The 20,426-nt window shown below is 35.1% G+C and overlaps 1 protein-coding gene across 1 annotated transcript in view; it reads left to right on the top strand.

The window, feature by feature from the left end:
• UNC13C (unc-13 homolog C) overlaps window positions 1-20,426 on the top strand; it is a 239,064-nt gene that overhangs the window by 199,007 nt on the left and 19,631 nt on the right. Inside the window, exons 26-30 of the mRNA XM_049812315.1 lie at window positions 7,644-7,732; window positions 9,965-10,114; window positions 12,299-12,422; window positions 15,905-15,961; window positions 17,064-17,144. Of these exons, the coding sequence (XP_049668272.1) occupies window positions 7,644-7,732; window positions 9,965-10,114; window positions 12,299-12,422; window positions 15,905-15,961; window positions 17,064-17,144 (501 nt within the window). The remainder of the gene's footprint in view (window positions 1-7,643; window positions 7,733-9,964; window positions 10,115-12,298; window positions 12,423-15,904; window positions 15,962-17,063; window positions 17,145-20,426) is intronic.

The following is a 20,426-nucleotide window of genomic DNA, read 5'->3' as shown; positions in this document are numbered from 1 at the left end:
TACTTTGCTTTTTTATGTATTGGTATGTTTTGCCTGTATCTGAAAATTTTGTAGAATATGTGCTTTGTGCTTTGTCTGTAATGTGTCATGTCTTTGTCTAATGCCTTTGACTTGCAATCCACTGAGCAGAAGAAAGAAGGAGAGAGATTCTCTTATGAGGTTTGTGATAGTAAGCATCTTTTATTATTCCTGACCATAATTTCTAAGGCTAAGAACAGTCACATTTCCTACTAATTTCCATCGATGCATTTGTGTAATTCCCTATGATCTAAAATCAAAAGAGCTATGCTTGGGCATTCAGTTGACGCTCTAAATTAAGAAATTTTACTAGGCAGATAGTGTAAAGTCTTTCAGAGTTTCTAAAAAAATCTATAAAACATTTTTAAGTGCACTTTTCAGTACCTGAGGGCCTGCTTGTGTTCAAGATTTGGCACCATTTCACCAAGAGCTGCTACTCAACAGTCCAGAATATGCTTAGCTTTATCTCCTTTTATATTTCAGAAGACTTAAAAGTGCCTGAAGTCATGTCAACAGTAAAAGGACATAAATGTGCTTCAATACTTTGCTAATTGTAGTCTTTGACTGTTTTGAAAGCTAATGAAGAAACTGACATCTTTTCAAGCTATAGAATCCTGTCTTCTTGTTAAAAAGCAATGTTTAGAATGTGAATATACTATCCTTATTATCAGTAGCTGGCTTTAAAAAAGAAGTTACACAAACATCAGCTTTTTCTTGTTGAGACTGTAGTTTGATAGTTTCACAAAACTTTGATCTAATGTGACTGTGTTATAGAGAGAATTGGAAAATACATTATTTCATATTTCCACACCCACAGTGGGACACTGCAGAGGTAAGATTGTCCCCTGTGTCATGCAATGAGTAGCACCTTCAAAATGAACCCACAGGCTAACTCCACGTTGAGGAGGTTTTGTTAAGCTAGAAATAGCTTCTTGAAGCTGCCATGGCAAAAAAACTTCCTGTTCCAGAGAACATGAAATAAATTTCTGCAGCCTTGTCATCATTGAGAATTTCATATCAAACTGAAAAATACATATATCGTATGGACATATCGTCCAGAGGCAACTATGGTTTTTGTGGTTCCTATTAATCCCCTTTCACTCTCCAAATATTACAAATAATCTTGTCTTCCATGCTCTTATGTTCTGTGCAAAGTACTTCTGTATTAAGGCCTTGGATCCAATGCTACATGTCGAATGTCATGAATCATAAAAACAGCTAAGTGTCTGTAAATCCTGATGAAGACAAGGGCAGAGGAAAGCTGAGCAGCACTTTGTTTACATCTATCAAATTATTTTCAAATCAGAATATTTTCTTGAATCTCCAAAATATTCCATTTTCCTCAAGAAAATAATTAGTTTTCCTTTTGCTCCCAATAGCTTATATAATAAAAAATATAGTTAAAAAAAATAATTAGGGTTTTTCATAGCAATTTTCTTTCAAAATCTCTCATTACTTCTCATCCTTTTTACTTTCCCTTTTGATGTTAATGAGGATGAATTATTAAAGGTGTTACAGTATCAAAGCAACATTTCCTACAAATGTGATGCAACATGCATCACCTTGGAGAAGATTTGGAGATATTTTTCTAAAATACCTTTGTCGTGTACCTTAAATGCATCTCTGATTCATGGTCTAAGAAAAAAAGATCTAAAAAATACATTCAAAGTTTTGTTTGTTTCTCATTAGGGGAGTTTCCTGAAGAAAAGTACATTCATGTTCAATTTTTTGTCACGCATATCAAAGTGCCCCTAAAATGTTTGTCCTCAAATTGGAATACTTATTCCCCTAGCTATTCTGAGACCATAAACGCTAATGGCCAATTTGCCTTTTTGAACTGGTACTTATAAGAAACAAAGCCAGCAGTAAAATCTGTAAGCAGTTTCATTGCAGGGAGAAAATAGCTTAATGTTTTGCTTGTGGAGGGCATAAAAATTCAGATGATTTTCAGCAGAATAATGAGACCTATTTCAGTTGAAGCAAAACTAATTCTAAGAAAAATTAAATGGTGTTAATCTCCTCAGTGTCCCATTGTGAGCAGTATGTTTTTCAAACTACTGCAGTCAAAATACCACAATCAAGCAGCAGTCCCTATGTTCAGAGTAGGCCTATTGCACATTGCAGGGCAGGAAGCTCTATAAATAGAGAAAAAACTGGGCTCTCAGCTCCCCAGCCATTGAAATAAAATAGTCTGAACAGTATGAGTTTCTTTATTAACTTTCCTCTTCTGCTGTAGCCAAGCAGGATGCGTACTTAAGAAATTATATAAATGAGATCAGTCTGCCATAATAAAGTAAAAGTAGTAAAGTGGGATCCAACCCACTGTCTTCTTTTTAAAAATAAAGTCCAAAATCATGGGAACAGATCATCATAATGTGGAATTTTGGTTTAGTTCGTGTTTGTTTTGTCCAAAAGGAGTGCATACGTTTGCACTACATCATTTTTTTATGTCTAACAACTTGAAAGCTAATAAAAGGGAGAGAAAAAAAAAAAGTTAATGCTTGTGTTGCTTTTCACCAGATGGCAGAACATGGCAGAAATGAGTTACAGCAATTAGGATCAAAAAAAGGTGGAAAGCAAAAGCAGGTTGTTTATGCACAACAGTATTACACTGACTGTAGGTAAATCATATTTGCACTCCGATCAAGTTCAGTTCCAACTTTATATGTAATGCTTAGGAATTCCTACAGGATTCTGTATGTGGTCCTAAAGATTTTGATGGGATGACAGAGGCCCAGACTTAAGCAGAATAGTTCTGAAACGTCCATCTCTAAATCTGTAAAGTCAGAGGCCTAAGTATTTAGAGCAGTAGCAGCCAAACATCTCAAAATTGAATTCACTGTACCTAGTTGGCCGGGGGCAGGGGGAGGAAGGATGATTTCTGTCAAAGACAAAAAGAACTACTGAAGTGACAGATCTGATAAATACCTGTATCTTCCCTAGATGTACATATAACATGTAAAACTATTTTCTGAACAGAAGCAACCAGGTGGTCCCATTAGGAAACTATAAGCAATTAGACCTGTGAAATTGCAGATAAATGGAATTCAGATTAGAGAAGTTCCATTTAACTCATGCAAAAGTAATTTGCATCTCTGTAGTTTCCTATAGAAACGCTACCAAATTTGCAGTTAACAAGATTATATCCGTACTAGCACACATTAAATTACAGCATGGAATAACTCAATCTAACACATTATGTCAAAAGCAGCAAAATCCATCAGATCTTTAATTCTTTTCCAAGGCTTGTATGTGTAAAAAATTTCACAGTTTTAGACAGGCAGCATTTGGAAACAATGATGTTCAAATATTTCTTATTTATTTTTTCAGCTGTTCAGCAAAAGTTTTCTCTCCTTTTGTTTAGCATTCAGAAAAAGTCAAACTTCTAATTATCTATTTAATAATCCATAATTAACAGATCTTATGAAATGTGCCAACAAATTTATGAATATATTCTGTTGTGGGTAAAAATTAACTCTATTATTTAAGAAGATGGTAAAATAACAGATTTATGAACCTAAGAAAGCCAAGCATATTATGAATTGGTGGAGAAGTACGATTTACATGTTAACAGGTTAATAACATTTACATTACCAAAATAAGTTTGCTGTTTTAAAAGTTCAGATTTTGACGCCTGAGCAACCTACCAATATATTTTAAGACTAGCCTGCACATCCTCTGAACTGCAAATGGAACCCAAGAAGCTAAGGGATAAATGGTCTTTTCTCTCTTTCAATGCTTAAATTAGGTATGGCACATTAATGACACTGGTCTTTTTTCCCCCAACAATGATCTGCTCAGTGAGGGCTTTTTTTCTTTTATTTTTCTGAAAAATTATTCAGGCATGTTTTTTTTGGTCCTTCTTCATCAAACTCTATGTAGCAGATGAAAATTGAGGAGAAAAAGAAAAGTCCACAATACTGTAGATATTTCATTTTCATATCTGTATATCCCTATATGACATCTTCTCAGATGCGGATCAGCATTGCCTTTTGTCTCACTGTCATCCTTCCCTTGTGGCTGATTGCAAACTAGAGTAACATTAGGGCTAGGTTAGCCCTGTAATTTGTCACTTAACCATATCTGGGTGGCTGAGATTTCTGCAGCTGAGCATGTTTGTATCTATTTACTTAAACTGCTACTAGTAGGAACTAGTATGAAGAATTACAGGTTGCATTTACCCAAGTTCTTATACACTTCCCTTCCTATAATAACTCTGAACTATCCAGAAACAGATTGGCTTATGAAACAGAGATGGTTGTTTTTATCGTTACTCCCTTGCTAGTAAGTAATCTCAACCAAGTCAAGAATGCTGAGGACTTTTTCTCCCGGTCACTGGAAAGCTTCATGTAAATTAATTAATCTCTTCATCACTGATTTGCCTCACTGGGAAACTTACCTCCTTTACACAGTGGTTTTGAGAGCTATGTCTTACTGTCTCAAGTAGTGAGTGTTGTGATGTCAACCTGTAAGTCTTGCAGTTTGTCAACTTCATTAAGCCAAACCATTTGCACAGTGCTATAGTGCATTTCCCACACCATGCTTTCCTGAGAATAAGCAAACCTGATATGAAATGTGTTAGTGGGAGTTGCTCAAACCATTGCTGAAATAATAGATCCTTCTAAAGCACAAATAAGATTCCTTTTGGAGCTTGTTGTTGCAAAACTATGATGTTTTTGCACAGTGTAGTCATGTTGTGATCTACAGCCTTTTAGAATATTTGAGAGGGAGACAGTAACCCTTCCTGCTTCCACTGAAATATTTTTTTTTTTCCCAAATGTTTTGGTTTTTACATAAGGCGTCATAGCTGAACATACTTTTCATACTAAAAAAAAATAATCAATTTATTAATTTAAAAGATAAGATGTACAGAAGATAATCCACAATAATTAGTGTCTGTGATGTGCAGAGGTACCAAAAGCTGACTTACCTTATCTCCACTGTACAAGGCCATCCTAAACCCATCTTTACCAGTTGTGAAGTCCCCCCAGAATTTCATAGTATAGAACCATCATAATAGTTCCCATCTTTGCTGTACCGTATTAGAAAAAAAAGCCGGTCATGGCTGTGGTATGTTTGGATGATGCCAGTCAAGGGCTGATGCCTGAGGACCCTCCGATTTGCCCTGCAAACTCACTAGCACATAGAGGGCACATGGTAAAATAAATGAAAAGTGCACATTTTAGTCCTGGTGAGACACTCAAATTTTTCCAGCAGTTAAAAATAACAATAGAATTTTAAAACCTTGCTAACATATTCTTAGTCATCACAACATCACCAGGTGTCTAGTACCTGGATGGTCAGCCCGCATACCTCTTTATATTCCACTCCTCCCTATGACACTGCATTAATAAGCATGAGCATGTGTATACACAAGGCTGGATGTCCTGCTAGATGCTTCCAGCTGTGCACACACAAACTTGTTCATGCAATTTGTGAGCACAAAACCCTCTAAACATCTAGCACCTGCATGCACCTTTCTATAATGTATGTAATGTCCACAATCTGACACTAGTATTTAATCTAATTTTGGCCAGACTAAGTCCATTTCCAGGTGAATTTAGCAAATATATCATGTTTTCTGGTTATCACAACAACCTCTGATAGAAAGTAACTACATTGGCCTTTGTAGTCCCAGTAACGAGATGATTCTCTAGCTTGTGCATGATCTGGTAAGAAATTTTGAGTCTTCTGCCTGCCTGGTATTTTTTGCTTTCTCTGATCTGTAACATGTTCAGTGTGAATGCTTGTATGTTCAGTATTTGTTAAATGTTAATATTCTAGTGGTCTTAAATTTGTGTTCTGTGTGTATCCCACCAAAGGGGGCAGTATATTTCCCTAGTGAAATGCATTTCTTGGAAAAAATCTTTGCCTTTGTTAGTAAACTCCAGCTTTGTTAACTAATATAGACATTTCAGTAAAATTAGCTTTTCTTTTTTTTTTTATCCCTGCTTTTCATACAAAGGAAAATAATCACTTTAAGTGTATGAACTGTCAGAGTGTATCTGCCAGGGAAACTACTAAGACATGAAGTGGAGAAGCAACAGAACTTCTCTCAATGCAAAGTAATTAAAAACTAAATCACTAAGTAGTCATAGTGTTAAAATATGAGCTTTTCAGATTAGAAAAGTGTTACGCATCGCTGAATATCTTCTAAAGGATGTATTGCAATTCCCCTTGTCACTTATTTCAGATTCTTGTCAAAAACTGTAATGAAAATCTTGGATTTTCTATGCTTTTAAATCACACATAACCTCTAAGGAGAGAAAGGATGGCCTAAGGTTAGAACACAGTAGATCTTTGGGGGCATTTCAGTTTGTTTTTTCTTTACTTTGCCTCAGAATTCCTGTGTAGTCTCATGTAAGTTATCCAATGTGCTGTGACACAGCTTCCCCTTGTCTCTAAAGTATGATTAAAACAGCTGACCTACAGCACCATAGTACTCTGAAGCATCAGATAAAGAATAAGCACTAAGCACTACTCTTGCAGTTGAAAGATATGAAAACACAAATAGAGACAGACCTGATTACGTATTCTAAATGTGCGATTTCCTTTGAAATTGTCAAAAGATCTGTTTCTGACCTTACTGCAGAACAGAACCCAGAATTTGAGGATTAGCATTGAAAATCATTCCTTAACATTGTGATGTAGATAGCTGAAAGACCTGGAACATGAGTTATTAATTCACATTCAGCTGTTGATCCTGATGATCATCAATTATATCCCACAATGGACTGTAACTATTTTTCCTAAATGCTAAAGCTCAAGGACACAAAAAGCCTTATCTTTTTAAATTTGAAAAAGAATGCATGCCAAATAAAAAAGCTGCTGATCAATATCAACAGAGTACCTTTTTGATTAAATATCTATGCATGGATCCCCATCTCCCTGTAAATGTTAAACCATATTTCTGCCCTGCATTCTCTTTTTTCCTATGTTTAGAAAACCTGTATCAGAGGTACAGGAGCTGTTCTCCCTGTGCATCAGAATGCATTTCTCTGTGCTTGAATTATGTATGTCTTAATGGCTTTTAGAAACAGAAGTACTGAAATTCAGTAGATTCCCTTCCCTCTTACTATATCAGTAGAATCAGCATGGATAGTCTTTAAGCCATCTTTTTTAGTGCTGGTTGTTATACTTTTATGCTGCATTAATGGGAATATGGAAACATCTTCCACACAAATCACAAAAAAATTACCAACAGTGGTGAAATGTACAAAAATAATTAAAAGGTAAAAACATCTGCAGTATTATCAACACAAGCACTAACTTCTCATGCATCCTTCTCTTGGTATGCCTTGTGAATACCATTTGCCTGCTAATGGTAGTTCTATTCTTGTGACTGCCAGCACAATTTGCACCATCCCATGGAAAGCTGTTGATTAAAGGCACAATTTTGATTTCTAACAATATAATTCTTCATTATTACAATCAAATATTTTCTTTTAAATGGTAACTGGATTTTTAGGCCTACTAAAGCAATCCTGTGTTGTAACAGATGTTTCCACATTTGATTTTCCATAGTGCAGTGTATCGTTGCATATAATTCCTGATTCATTAATTGTAATGGAAACCCCAAAACCATAGTGTATAAGTAAAATATAATATTACTTATCTCTTTGCAGTTGGATCCTGAAGCTAGTGTTGTTCTAAAAGAGCTTCAGGTGAAACTTAGCAATGTATTGGATGAACTCAGCGTAACATATGCTACAAGGTAACAAACCTATTTTACTGCAAACCTTAGAGAAATATTCCTGTTCAAAAATCTACCTCATTAAGTCTGAGTGGTTGCTTGGATATCCTGAGGTACAGCCTGCTTCTGCCCTGATGAAGTGGTGTGCATTTGTGTGTGTGTATGTGTTTGTTTAGACTCTGAAACATACAGCAGTAACCCCACTGTAAAGAAAACTGAAAATGATCGGTGGGCATGAACGGGTTACAGGCTGATAACTTTTGTTCTGCTTTTTGGAAAACAAAAATTGCTGTTTTTTTCTTGCTTGATGCTGTGTTAAACTTTTCTCTCTGACCATGTTTATGTTACTTCCTGAGACTGACAGCTTTTTCGAAGTGGCCTGCTTCAACCAGGGATGACTGCCTACATTTAGCCTGTTTCAAATGGTCACTGTGAATGGCCACCTTGGGTAATTTGCTTGCCTGTGGCTCTGCAAGAATTGTCTCATGATGAGCCTTACTCTCAAAATCTTTTATTAATCAGAGTGCACGCTGCAGTCTTGAATGAGTATGATGCTGTGCCTGTTCTACAAGAAGTTGCAAGTTATTTTTGCTTCAAATTAGAAGGAAATCTAAGAAAGAGGGATTACTGCTGTAGTGGTATTCATTAAGCGAAGTCTGTAGTTGCTTATTTAATCCATTGATGAACCATCTGGGTGAACAGACTTCACTTTTTCTGTGTGCTTAGTTTGTCATATTGTCTTGCTTTATTTTTGCTCCCAGGCCCTGGTTCTCTGATCGTTGACAGTGCATGAATATTATTTCTTTCCAGGGCTTCTTTCTGAATGAGCCAACTATGTTTCTGCAAAAGAAAACCCAGGAATAGCTCAATCTAAGATATGCTCCAGATAGCTAGAACATTCTTCATGGGTCAGTTTATTGCTAGAATTTGTGACGTTAACAATATTAGAAAGATTGCTAAAGACAAGAAAAGCCAATGCATTATTTTGGCTTTTATTAGAGGGACTGGTCCCAAGGATTTACACGAGCAGCTTCAATAGCAGCTTCATGTTGATTTCATCTAGGGCTTTGAAGTGTGTAGGTCAGTACACATCCAAGTGTACTTAGAAAAGTTTCCAATTTTTCTAGTGTTTTCACATGGAGATTTGTATTCTCTTTCTGTGATTAGCCATGTAGCTGGAACAGCTTACTGCCTAATTATAATGTTTCTTTTCTCTCATAGTAAATTCACTTTCTTCAAGTTAATCTCTGCCATTTATCTTTGCACATTAATAGGCCTGGTATATTTATGGCCTCTGTTTTGCATTTATAATCTCATGAATTAATCCTAAACCAATTCAATTAATCATAAATCAATTCATAAACCAAATTACCATGTGTGCAAGAGCCTTATTCTGCCTCTGAACTGTTGACTGATTAACTGCTGTTGTGCATTGTTTAAATATATTGACTGAAGACTGTATCACATCAATGACACTAGAAGACTGCCAGACAATGGCTCAACCAGATCAGTTAGGAAATAACATTTTTCAGAAAAGCTGAACAGATACAACTTGAGGAGCAAGAATTTGTTCACACTCACCTCGAAGTGGAAAAACTTCCTTCCAGGAGGAAGAGTCTAACTACTTCCCAGTGGGTTTTTTTTGTGAAAGAATATTTTAAACAGTCCAAATGTTCTAGCTCTGTCTAGTTGCAAAGAAGTAAGCAAAGCTTCTGACGGCACTGACTCTGTGTGTAACCCAGGAAAAAGTAAAATTGAGCCAAATGGGGCAAAATCAGTAGAAGTTTTATGTTTGTCCTGAAGAAGAGTACCAAAGCTTAGTTCATATAAACCACCAAGAGAAAAATAATTTATAGTCACCTGTTCTTGTTGTCCTTTCACACCAAAAATAAAATCTTGAGAAGTTGTTCCTAGCTGGTAGTCAATCGTACCCTAAACTACAGATTCTGATACATCTATTGCTTTCAGAAAATAATTACTTGGCACCCCTACAAGGGCATGAAAAGCATAATGACAGAACGGAAACAAGGGGGTGAAAATAAAACAGTACATGAATTAGTTATATGAGCTATAATCCTTAGGATTATAGCTTGAGTTACTTTCAGTCTATAGCACCTGCAGTATCTTGTGTTTGTGAACTTTCCATCATTGCAGAAAAGATTTAAATCTTGTTGAAAAACCTCAAGCAAAATGATAAATGTTGCTTTCTATCCCAGAATTCTTTCATTCTCCTTTTTTTTTTCCACCCTGTAGTTTCCAATTTATTATTGAAGACTGTGTAAGACAAATGAGCAATGAACTGAATCAAATGAGAGGCAATGGGAATGCAGCAGCCAATAAGAACAGTGCAGCCATTGATGCCGAGATTGTGCTTCGGCCTCTCATGGATTTCCTGGACAAAACGTAAGTGTGGCAGACTGGTTTGTGTGGCAGTTTAGGAACTGCATGCTACACTCAAACATACTTAGTTTTACCCTGATGCATCATTAATACCTAGAAACACTCCATAATATTTTTAATATTTGTAGTATTCACATGTGGGCAGAATACTGTGCTTAACCTGTTTACTTACACTAAGAAATTTCTATGTGAGCTACATATTTGCCTTTCTATTTCTTGTCACCAAGTATTCCCCTGCTTATTAATATGCACTTCTCTGTCACCAAAAACTTGGTCATCATTTAAAGGTTTAGAGAGCAACTTGACTTTTTTCACTCGGTAAAAAGCTAAATTTTGACATAGTCCTGCAAACTCACTCTGGGCCCTGAAAGTAAGGGTATCTTATCTTCTCATCATCCAGCAGTGACAGGATAAGCTGTTCTGATTTAAAGAATTGATTTATAACTTTTTCTTTCTCCAGGGCATTACTCCACATGCTTATTGTTTCTAAAAATGGGACTGATGGGCTTGCTACCTTAGAAACACAACAAGAATCACAGCTCCCTACTGTACATATGCATAGCCAAAGTCTAAAAGTCATTGGCATAAAGGGTGGGGTGGGAACTGAAGGGGATTTTGAGTTTTCTTTGGGGGTTTAATTTTTCTAGGCTTCATTTTTGAGGGCTTTGGCAATTAGATGAATTTCAATGACAGCTGGCAACGGGCAAATGCTTGTTTAATGTATTTGATAAGATCTGACTATTTATGCAACACTGTCAACTGCAGTGCCTGCATTCCTAGCCTGGAAAAATTTTTTAACTGCTTTATCTATATGTCAGCCTTTTATTTTTAGCAATTTACCTAGTCCTATGCTTTAAGGTACAAGAGGGGTATGTGCTCCTTTTAAGCAGTATGGGTTTAAATTTTAGTTATCTTTGAGTTAAGATGTTTACTCCTAGCACAAGTCTTGAAGAAAAGCCAAAATGTTTATACACTTACATGTGCAATCCTAAGCTTGTCGTTTAAAAAAAATGGGTAAGCTGATTTTGCCCATCATGTTCGATTCCAAATTGTCATTTCTCAAAGCTGTCTTCATAGCTTCTTAGAGATTTAATTGAATAATGACATAGTGGAAACAAAAATGGGTTTTAAATTGCTGTCTGAATAGAAAATATTCCTCACCGCAGGAATGTTAAATGGAATTTTAACAAATGCTAAACCCATGCACAAAAAATAACGATGTGAAATAAATAAAAAAAAATACTGATAGGGAATATCACCTTTCTTACAAACATATATTTATAATAGGAATACAAACATACCATGTTAATATAGTTTAGATTTTAGTTACTTCTTATTTATGCTTTTATTTGTGTGCTTACTAAGAGTAGTAAGAGATGCTAGAAATATGAATTGGCATGTTTATGTTGTTATATGTATAATGACTTGATAATAATCTTTTTTTACGTTAATAGATTAGACATAATTCTGTAAAATTGCCCATATATGCATTCACATGATATTATTTTGAAGTACTTTTTCCCGTGTCTGAAAACTGTAGCACTTTATTCATGACTCATTCATGATAATACATACAAGATGCTTTACGAATATACTTTCAATTAAAGAAAAAAATCTAATTATATAGGGCCTTCAAAAAATTAATTTTAATGTTAGTAATGGATAGTATAATTGCACAGACATGCCAGTATACAGAAATAAATACTTCCAAATGGTAGTCCTGAATTTTCCTTAGCTATCAACACCTAGTCCTACATCACAGTAGAAATGTAAGACAACAAGGGAGACGTTAGTTTTTTATTTTTAAGACATAAAAAAATTATATAGCAAAACTTTAATTTAGGGGCTTGAGAGTGCTAAATTCTATCATCCATCAATCTTTAAAACTCATTATAATTTTGCATTTTCAGTAAATATATATCACTAATATATTAAACAGTAAGTTGTATAGTGGAGATATGCATCATATTTTATATATGCATATATACTTTATAACCTGCAAATCAGGTCTTTTTTTACCAAAAATATTTACTGATACTATTGCAGCATAACTAAGCCATTGAGAAATCCTTATTGGTAGAGAAGAGCTAAACCATAGTGGCCATTAGTCTGCGAATATAGTGATACCACACCTCTGAAGTCTTAATGCTAGTTTTGGAGACTGGTTTGTGTTTTGTTTTATTCCAGTTTAACTGTCTCTGCAAAAATCTGTGAGAAGACAGTTCTGAAACGAGTTTTAAAAGAGCTATGGAAGTTAGTCTTGAACAAAATTGAAAAACAAATTGTGCTTCCACCACTGACGGACCAAACCGTAAGTGTACCAGCACTTGTGTGCACACGTTATAAAGGATTGTAATAATGTGCTTAATCAGGTGTTTGCTAAGGGGTCTGATGCTATTCTTTTCTGTATATTGACCAGAAGGAATAATATATTGACTATATGTAATGTGTTGCTCTCTAGTGTTTCAAAGCAGTGTAGCTAGGTTGCTCTTCTGTAGCTGGTGAGGAACACCTTGCTCTTTCCTATACTCCCTGCTCCAACTCAGAGCAGTTTTTATGAATGCAGTATAAAAGAAGCCGAATCACTGACTTTGTAGTGTGCTTTCATATAAAGGCTTTTAGGTTTGATTTCTTTTGACTTCATCATGCACAGTAACACCAAGAGAGTTCCTTGCCCTTCCCAGTTGCACCAGAAATTCAATTGCTTCCATTTTTACAGCTCCCAGAAAGCCAGGAATGCCCCATCCCATCTCCAGTCCTGCCTGCTGTGCCATTCCTCACCTTGAAGCAGCACTTAACATTGGGAAGTTTAAGCCAATTTTAGCTCTCAAGTTTTGGGGTATTTTAATAGCAGACTTGGTAGGATGTTCTCTTTGCACAGGACTGCATTTAGAGCTGGTCAAGAAGAGGGAAAGCAACTGTAAGTTAATACAGAAAGCAGTGCTGCTACACACAACACCAGTGTGGGTGATGGCCTGACATGAACACTGAATGGTGACAGGGCTGAGGGCACTGGTAAAATCCGATTCTGTCTAAGGATGGAAGAAAAAGAGCCTGGCGTGGAGTGCCTTTTTTTAATTGTTTCTTGCTTTTCTGAGGGACTGGCATAACATAAATGTTAATTCTTCTCATTTTCAATCTCGTCTAGAATAAATTCACTGTCTTTATGACAAGCTAATCATGACATTGCCATAGTGTGCCTTTGGGCCACTTTACTGTATACATTCTATGATATCAGTTAAGCTGCTAAAAATCTATTGGTCACTATCCATGTGTTAAAGACATATCATTAAATCATATTACAATGTATTAAAGATACATGAAAGAATATTGCTGAAGAGGCAAGAGGAAATCTAATCAAACTTGTACAAATGGGGTTAAGGTAGTAATGAAATAACCTGAGCTATTAAAAATTCTAGACTAGAGCTAATCACAAAATCATAGCCAAGACTCCATTCACTGGATTTGTTCCTACTTACTATAATACTCATTTACTACATGTAATTAGAAAGAGCCTCTCTTTCAATAAGTGACTGTATGAAATTTATATTTCTGAAATTTTTAATTTGCTTTTCAAACATTTTGATACAAATTTTATCTGCCAATACTTAAGTAGCATTTAAATTGGGTAACTGCATTTCCCATCAGGTGTTAGGAGCATTTATTAGCTTTATGCAGGATCCGTTGTTACACTGATTCATAGAACAGCATGGTTCAGAGTTAAGGGGGTTTTCTGTTGCTTTTTTTAATTGGTTGCCAAGAATACAGAGTTGCCTGTCAAAGACTTAGTAAGCCCACCTGGACAATAGCACAACATGTTTCAGTTAGTTAGGATAGTAAAACATTTTTTCAAATATTTCCCCCCAAGAGTTTCAATGTAGATCTTCATTTAAAAAATAATAAAAAGATCTTAGTCTTTCAAGCATAGTGAAAGTAACTTTTGACTGCCAACTGAACACAGATTTCAGGTCATCTGTCTGAATCTGCAAGCACCTCTGTTGTCCTTACTGATGCTCTGAAATCACACCAAGCAATAAGCTGTGACACTGATGTTATAGCCCATTTCAAAAAAGCTTATTCCAGTCATTAGTTTAGCAAGTTGATACTTCATTAAGCTATGGGTGTACATCTGGAATGCAAAACTTCTGCATTTCAGGCAGAAGACAGAAAAGGTTGTGAAGAAGCAGAGACAAGGACCCCTCCTCACCCCTCAGGTAGAATGAAGTCTTCTGGATGGATGTTAGATTAGTTAGTGGCCAAAGGTAAGAAGACTTATGTTTATCAGCCAGTTACTGATTAGAGGCAGAGACTGTGCCTATCATTCAAGACTCATTAAGATCATTTAAATAGAGACAGCCGGGATTACCACAAGTGCTTTGCGCCCATTCTTCACAAAACTGAGATAACCCCTGCTTCTCCACACACACTTAAGAAACATGAGCCTCCTACTAGAAAGTTGTCTACAGCATATTTTTTTCCAAATTTTGTTCAACATTTCTATAGTAGAAGATACAATATCCTAAATATATAGTCTGTAATGACTAAGGAACATGAAAAATAGGTACAAAGATGACTGGATTAAGCTTTCAGAGTGCTTGCAGTATCACCTGTGTATGCTACATTTCACCAGCTGTTGGGTTTTACTAGTGGTAGCCTATATATATAGTGTCCCAGTTGGCAGGCATGGTGAAAGTTGTATAGCTAGTTGCATTTATTTTGCTGCTTCTATTTTACTACTGAACACACAATTAAACAAAATCAATGAAAAGTAGGATATTGTAAGAGAGATGTTTCCCTTTTGGAGCCTTGAATATTACTTTTTTCTGAGGGTGAGAGGCACAGACATTAGGAAGAAGGGTTGTTGGGGTTTTTTTTTTAATTTTCATATTTATCTTATCATTCTCACTACTAATAAATAATGAAAATTTAAGCTAATATTACATCTATTGCAATTGGACCATACAGAAGCAAACTTATTTCTGGAAACTGAAGCCTTTTGGAACAGAAAGTCTAATGAAAAATTGTTCTTCTGTATTGTGCTATGTAAATTGGACTGGTTTTTGGGTGGTTTTTTTTATGAAATCCAGATATTCAGAACTATGTCTTGCTGAACTGCCAAGTAACTGCACTATTAGTTATATTTCTTGGAGTAATTGTGATAAAAGATGTGAGCATGGAATTATAAGTAGGATTCTGTTTGTCTAAGACAAGCATGTAGGCATTGGCCTTTGTTACCATGCTGGGATTTGGCTATTGTAAAATATTGGTTTAAATTCGTAACATTTTTTTATCTTTTCTTCAAAAAATGGCTTTGGCTTAACAGTACACCATTATGCTCTGTGTTACTCAGCTGAAGATTTCACTGTAGACAGTTAAGCTTTTGCAGGCTCCTCAGGGCTGCTCACTTCCCATTATGATTATTTATATTAGCGTAGCACCTCAGAGCTATGATTATGGACAAATATCTCATTGACACAGTGTATTAAAACAATCCAAGCCTTAGCTTAAAAATATTAAATACAAAGTGAGATAGCAGACAGGAGCACACGAAACCACTATCAACAGAATATGCAATATTTGTATCAAGTATAGGATATTGTAAGGAATCATGCTGCAGGCGTTCAACTGCTTGGCCTTATCAACTGAATGGAAGTATGTCTTGTGTAATTGAAATTTTTATTTAGCTTTGCAAAACAGTGGTTTTGGCGAACGTCCTAGCAGAAAATAAGATCACATTGACATAAAAAGCAAACACACTGTAGTGAGTCTGTTGAATTTTCAATGTGATTACAGGGGCCCCAGATGATATTCAGTGCAGCCAAAGATCTTGGACAACTGTCAAAACTCAAGGTAATGGAGCCAAATGAAACTGTGAATGGCTTGCTCTAATGAAGAAAATACATGAAATATTAGTGACTGTGAGGCCAAGCCTCATGCTTCTTTCTTTATTTATTATAATAAGATTGAATATGGAAGTAACTATTCATAGGTAAGTAATGATTTTACAGTCTCATCAAAACCAAAATAAGATAAAAAGACTGTATGCTTATACGATAAAGTGATCAGTAGATGGGTCAAGAAGGTATCATTCCCATATTGCACAAGTAGGCCTTATAAACATTAAACATCACCAAAAAATAAATTATGAGATCTTTGTGTTCCCTTCTGGAACCAGTTCTGAAAAAAACCTCTAAGGTAGGAATACTAGTAATTTTTTTCTGCGTATTATTTATGGTATGTATTGAAACACAGCATGTACCTCTACAATAAACTAATCAGCGCTACATTACTGAAGTCCGTAATAGACTTGATGGAGAGCTTAGATGTTTGATACTGATGTCAGTTGTTTGCCAATCAATTTTGCCATTAATATTTCAGATTTACACAGAAACGTGGTAATTTGTGCTTCTATGAATAATTGCTCACTTTGCTAGAGGAGTTAAAATGTTGCCTAAGAAAATCAGAGGATGCTTATTTTAGACAAAGATTTCACAGGAGTATAGTCACTTTATGACTCAACTTATGTTCTAATAGGAAATCCTTTCTTTTTTTCAAACATATGGCATTAACAAACATTAGTTAAATTGTCAGATTTATTAATAAAATTAATTATTTCAGTATCATCTAATATAATTATTTAAATATAAAATTTAACCTTTTCCCTGTCCCCCAGGACAGAGAAATAATACATCCTAGGAAAAGAATTAAAGCTACACAGATGCTCAGTATTAAATATTAGTTCTTTTTCCCTACAATCTATGTTTTCAAGAAACAACATGATTGCTCTAGGTTATAATTTGTTGTAAAAGAAGTCTGAAGTTGAATTAATCCCTGTTAATCATAGGAATTTGGGGGGCATTTGGTGGTTTTGTTTGATTATTTGTTTTTCCAAGGACAGGCCACAATACTGTCTCTCTTTCAAAATCAGCTGCAGTCTTAACTTGCTTTGCAGGACCATGTGATTCGAGAGGAAGCCAGAAGCCTGACCCTGAGGCAGTGTGCAATAATGGAAGTAGCACTAGCTACTATAAAGGTACAGATTTACGTGTTTTTCTGTTCTGTGCTGGAATGACCAAGCACATGATTGACATAAACAACAGATTCTAATATAGAATGGTCCCTTACAATCATAAAGATCCCTTTAATATGTCAAGAACCATTTGATCCTAAGCTCCTTGTATTGACTTGAAAGCAAATGTCTAATAGTCTGCTTGCAGAAAAGTCAGAAAAATTATTCTACCAGTTGCAGACAGAACATTTTCCCTTAAAGGAATTGGTGGTTGAAGCTTATCTGATTTTTCTGTTCCTTTACATTTTAGAGTAATGCTTATTATGTTGCAGTATAGGCTCTTTTTCTCCCACAAAGGAGATACTGAGCCTGAAAAGTGTGGTTATTCCTAGCTGCACGCTCCTGTAAACATGTATGATGGTTTTTATAGCACACCAGAAAACAAGGCTTTTAATATCATGCATTACTGTGCACTATTTTTAAATTCAATGTCCAGTTGAATTTATCAACTTTTTATGGTTTGGAATTCACCACCTAATTTCTGTCACTCCTAAATAATTGGATTTAATTTAGAGATGCCATTTAATTATTCTACACGGTGGTCCCTTTCCAGTGAAAACAAAAAATCATATTCATCATACACCTGTTAAAAACACTTCTGAAGCAACTAATTTTTATGCATCCCAACATCTTATTCATGCAGATGTTGGTAATGCATTACCATAAATGTTTTACATTAGATTTTTAAAAGAAAGAGCCATATTAGAGACAGTCCATCCAACCTTACCTCGTGCTAGTCTCAAGACTAGAAATACAAATTAATTCATTGGTAATTGATTAAGTAACTCTAGGATTTGACCTCTCTGGAATCAGGCCATAGGCCAGGTGAAATGTTCTGAAAACTTTGTTTTCACTTCCATTCATTTTAAGGTTATTGCATTATGCTCCTAAATGTAAAAGTAAAGAGACTAACAAAGTCGTCTTTTTTTTCTTTCTTTCTTTTTTTTTTTTTTTTTTTAATAAAAAACTGGAGACTTTCATACAGTCTTCACAAATTGGGTTTCTGAAGTCAAAAGAAACCAGTAAGGAATATTACTTAATGTACTTACCGGTCTTTTTCACATTGGACTGGATCTTTATTTGGAGTAAATAACTTGAAAGCAATCAATTTCTAGAATAACAGCATATTTTCATGTCTGCTGCTGAAGTGACAGCACATCAGGGAAGGTAAGGAGGCAGCTACTTAAGTATAAAATTGAAGATATAAATAAGAGGACATATTCATGATCAAGTCTTGTGCAACAAAATAGTGTCTCAACCAACTGCCATTTTTTGTATTTGCTGTAGAACTGGCATTTCCTTCAGAAATAAAAATAATATTTGGGGATTACTGATGTTGTTGAAAGAGAAATGGAACAAAATGCTGAAGTAGTGTGTGTTAAGCCCTGTGGACTCCTCTGTTCAGTATGTGAATCTAATTGTTTTCCTTTCAGAGCATTCATTCTAAACAAATACAAATTGGGAAAAATGCAAATTCTAACCTTGCCTGAATTTCCAATGCTTAAGAGTCATAGATATTGATCATTTTACTAAACAAAAGTCTAGAATTGGAGGAAAAATGTTAGAAATAGGGAAAATCCTCTGTTAATTCAATGTTCTTATCTCTGTGCACTACATTCATAAGCTGAGCAAAATAGTGCTCTCTGAAAAACCTATTTTCAAATTGTAAGGCAATGACATGGCATTATAACCTGCTTACTGTAGTTGGTACATGATATGGCAAAATCTTTTTTTTTTTCCAAATTACTAAGCAAATAGCCTTGATCATGCAGAAACTGGCCTTATACTATTAGAAAGTGAACAAAGACAAACCTTGTGAGTTAACTCAAGAAAAAAGACTGCTATGTTGATTTAGAAATGCAGTTCATAAGTTTAATGATCAAAATATACAAATTTTTTACAATGCTAGATAAATATGGCTTGTTTAGAAGAAAAAAGAAATGGCTGCCCAAAGAAGAATGGTAAAAGTTATATATGGTATCTGTTAAAAAATTAAGTAACTGATTGTTGTATGGAAGGGAGTTGTGGGGAGGAGTATCTCTGTGCTTGCAGTCTTTTTTATTTTTCCTTTCATTACTCTAATTTTTAGTACCAAAAATTAATTCACTGAGCAACTTACAATTATAATTTAATAGATGATGGTGTTATTAATGCTTTGAAGAGCATAAAATAAAGGAATAATCTTTCATCTTAAACATATGTAGCATATCATCAGTCTTTGTATGATATAAAAAGAACCTTAGCAAATTATTTTTTTTTTTTTCTTCTTACTTTGCAATTTAGTGTTAGGAGAATTGGCCTTCTGGCCTCAGTTATTTCAAATTGAGTTACCTCAGTTATCTCATTATCTCAGCCCAGAGATCATGTTCATTGATACTATTGTTCTAGTTTCCATTTTTGTCTTTGCAAGCACTGTAAACCCACAGGCACTCTATAACCACCAATATGACTTGTGTTATATTTGTCTAGTTTTGGCTGAGACTGCAGTGGCTACAGCATTGATTTCCACATACTTAACATTATGCACTTGTGTCTGCACCTTTCATTTGTCAGTGTGACTTTCAAGCCTCTTTTGTCACCTATGAACCTTGAAACCCCTTAGACTAGAGCATAAGTCGCAGGTGAACTATTTTAAGGTTTACATCTCTGAAGAACAGGATATTAGGTGTCCAACTGAATCTGCAAAACTCTTATGTTTACTCATTATTTTTCTGTATTTGCTTCCATAAATTAATGATATGTTCATAGTAGTGGTTTTGCATGCAAAATTTACCATTTATGGGAAAAGCAAAAAAAATGTAAAAACTCAGGAAGATTAGGGTCAGGTGTCCTTGTTTCTTTAAATGTTAGCTTTCATGGAGCTTTTAGTCCTTTGTAGCTGCTGCTGCAGATAACATTTTATTGGGAGACAACTAAAAAAACCTCACAGTAATTGTCACAATAGCAGGAAATATTAACAGATTTTAACACTTGCTAATAAACTGATTAAGATCCTTGGTGAAATCATGAATACACTTGTGAAAAATTAAGACAATAGATATTTCTTTGGTACAGATAGTATGAAATAATTTGCTTGGAATGATACAAAGTATGCAATGATGAGAAGATAAAGGTGATTTAGTCAGAACCTCTTAACTTGACACTAACTGCCCATATAGGATTAAAACAATATAAAACTTTTCAGCCTGATGACTTCAAGTCCTTTGTTTTGCTCCTACAGATTATTTTTTTTTCCCTGTAACAGTC

Source organism: Accipiter gentilis, chromosome 10 (assembly GCF_929443795.1).
Source record: "Accipiter gentilis chromosome 10, bAccGen1.1, whole genome shotgun sequence".
Taxonomy (NCBI): Eukaryota; Metazoa; Chordata; class Aves; order Accipitriformes; family Accipitridae; genus Astur; species Astur gentilis.
Note: the sequence above shows the minus strand (reverse complement) of the source record. Positions and strands in the feature narration are given on the sequence as shown.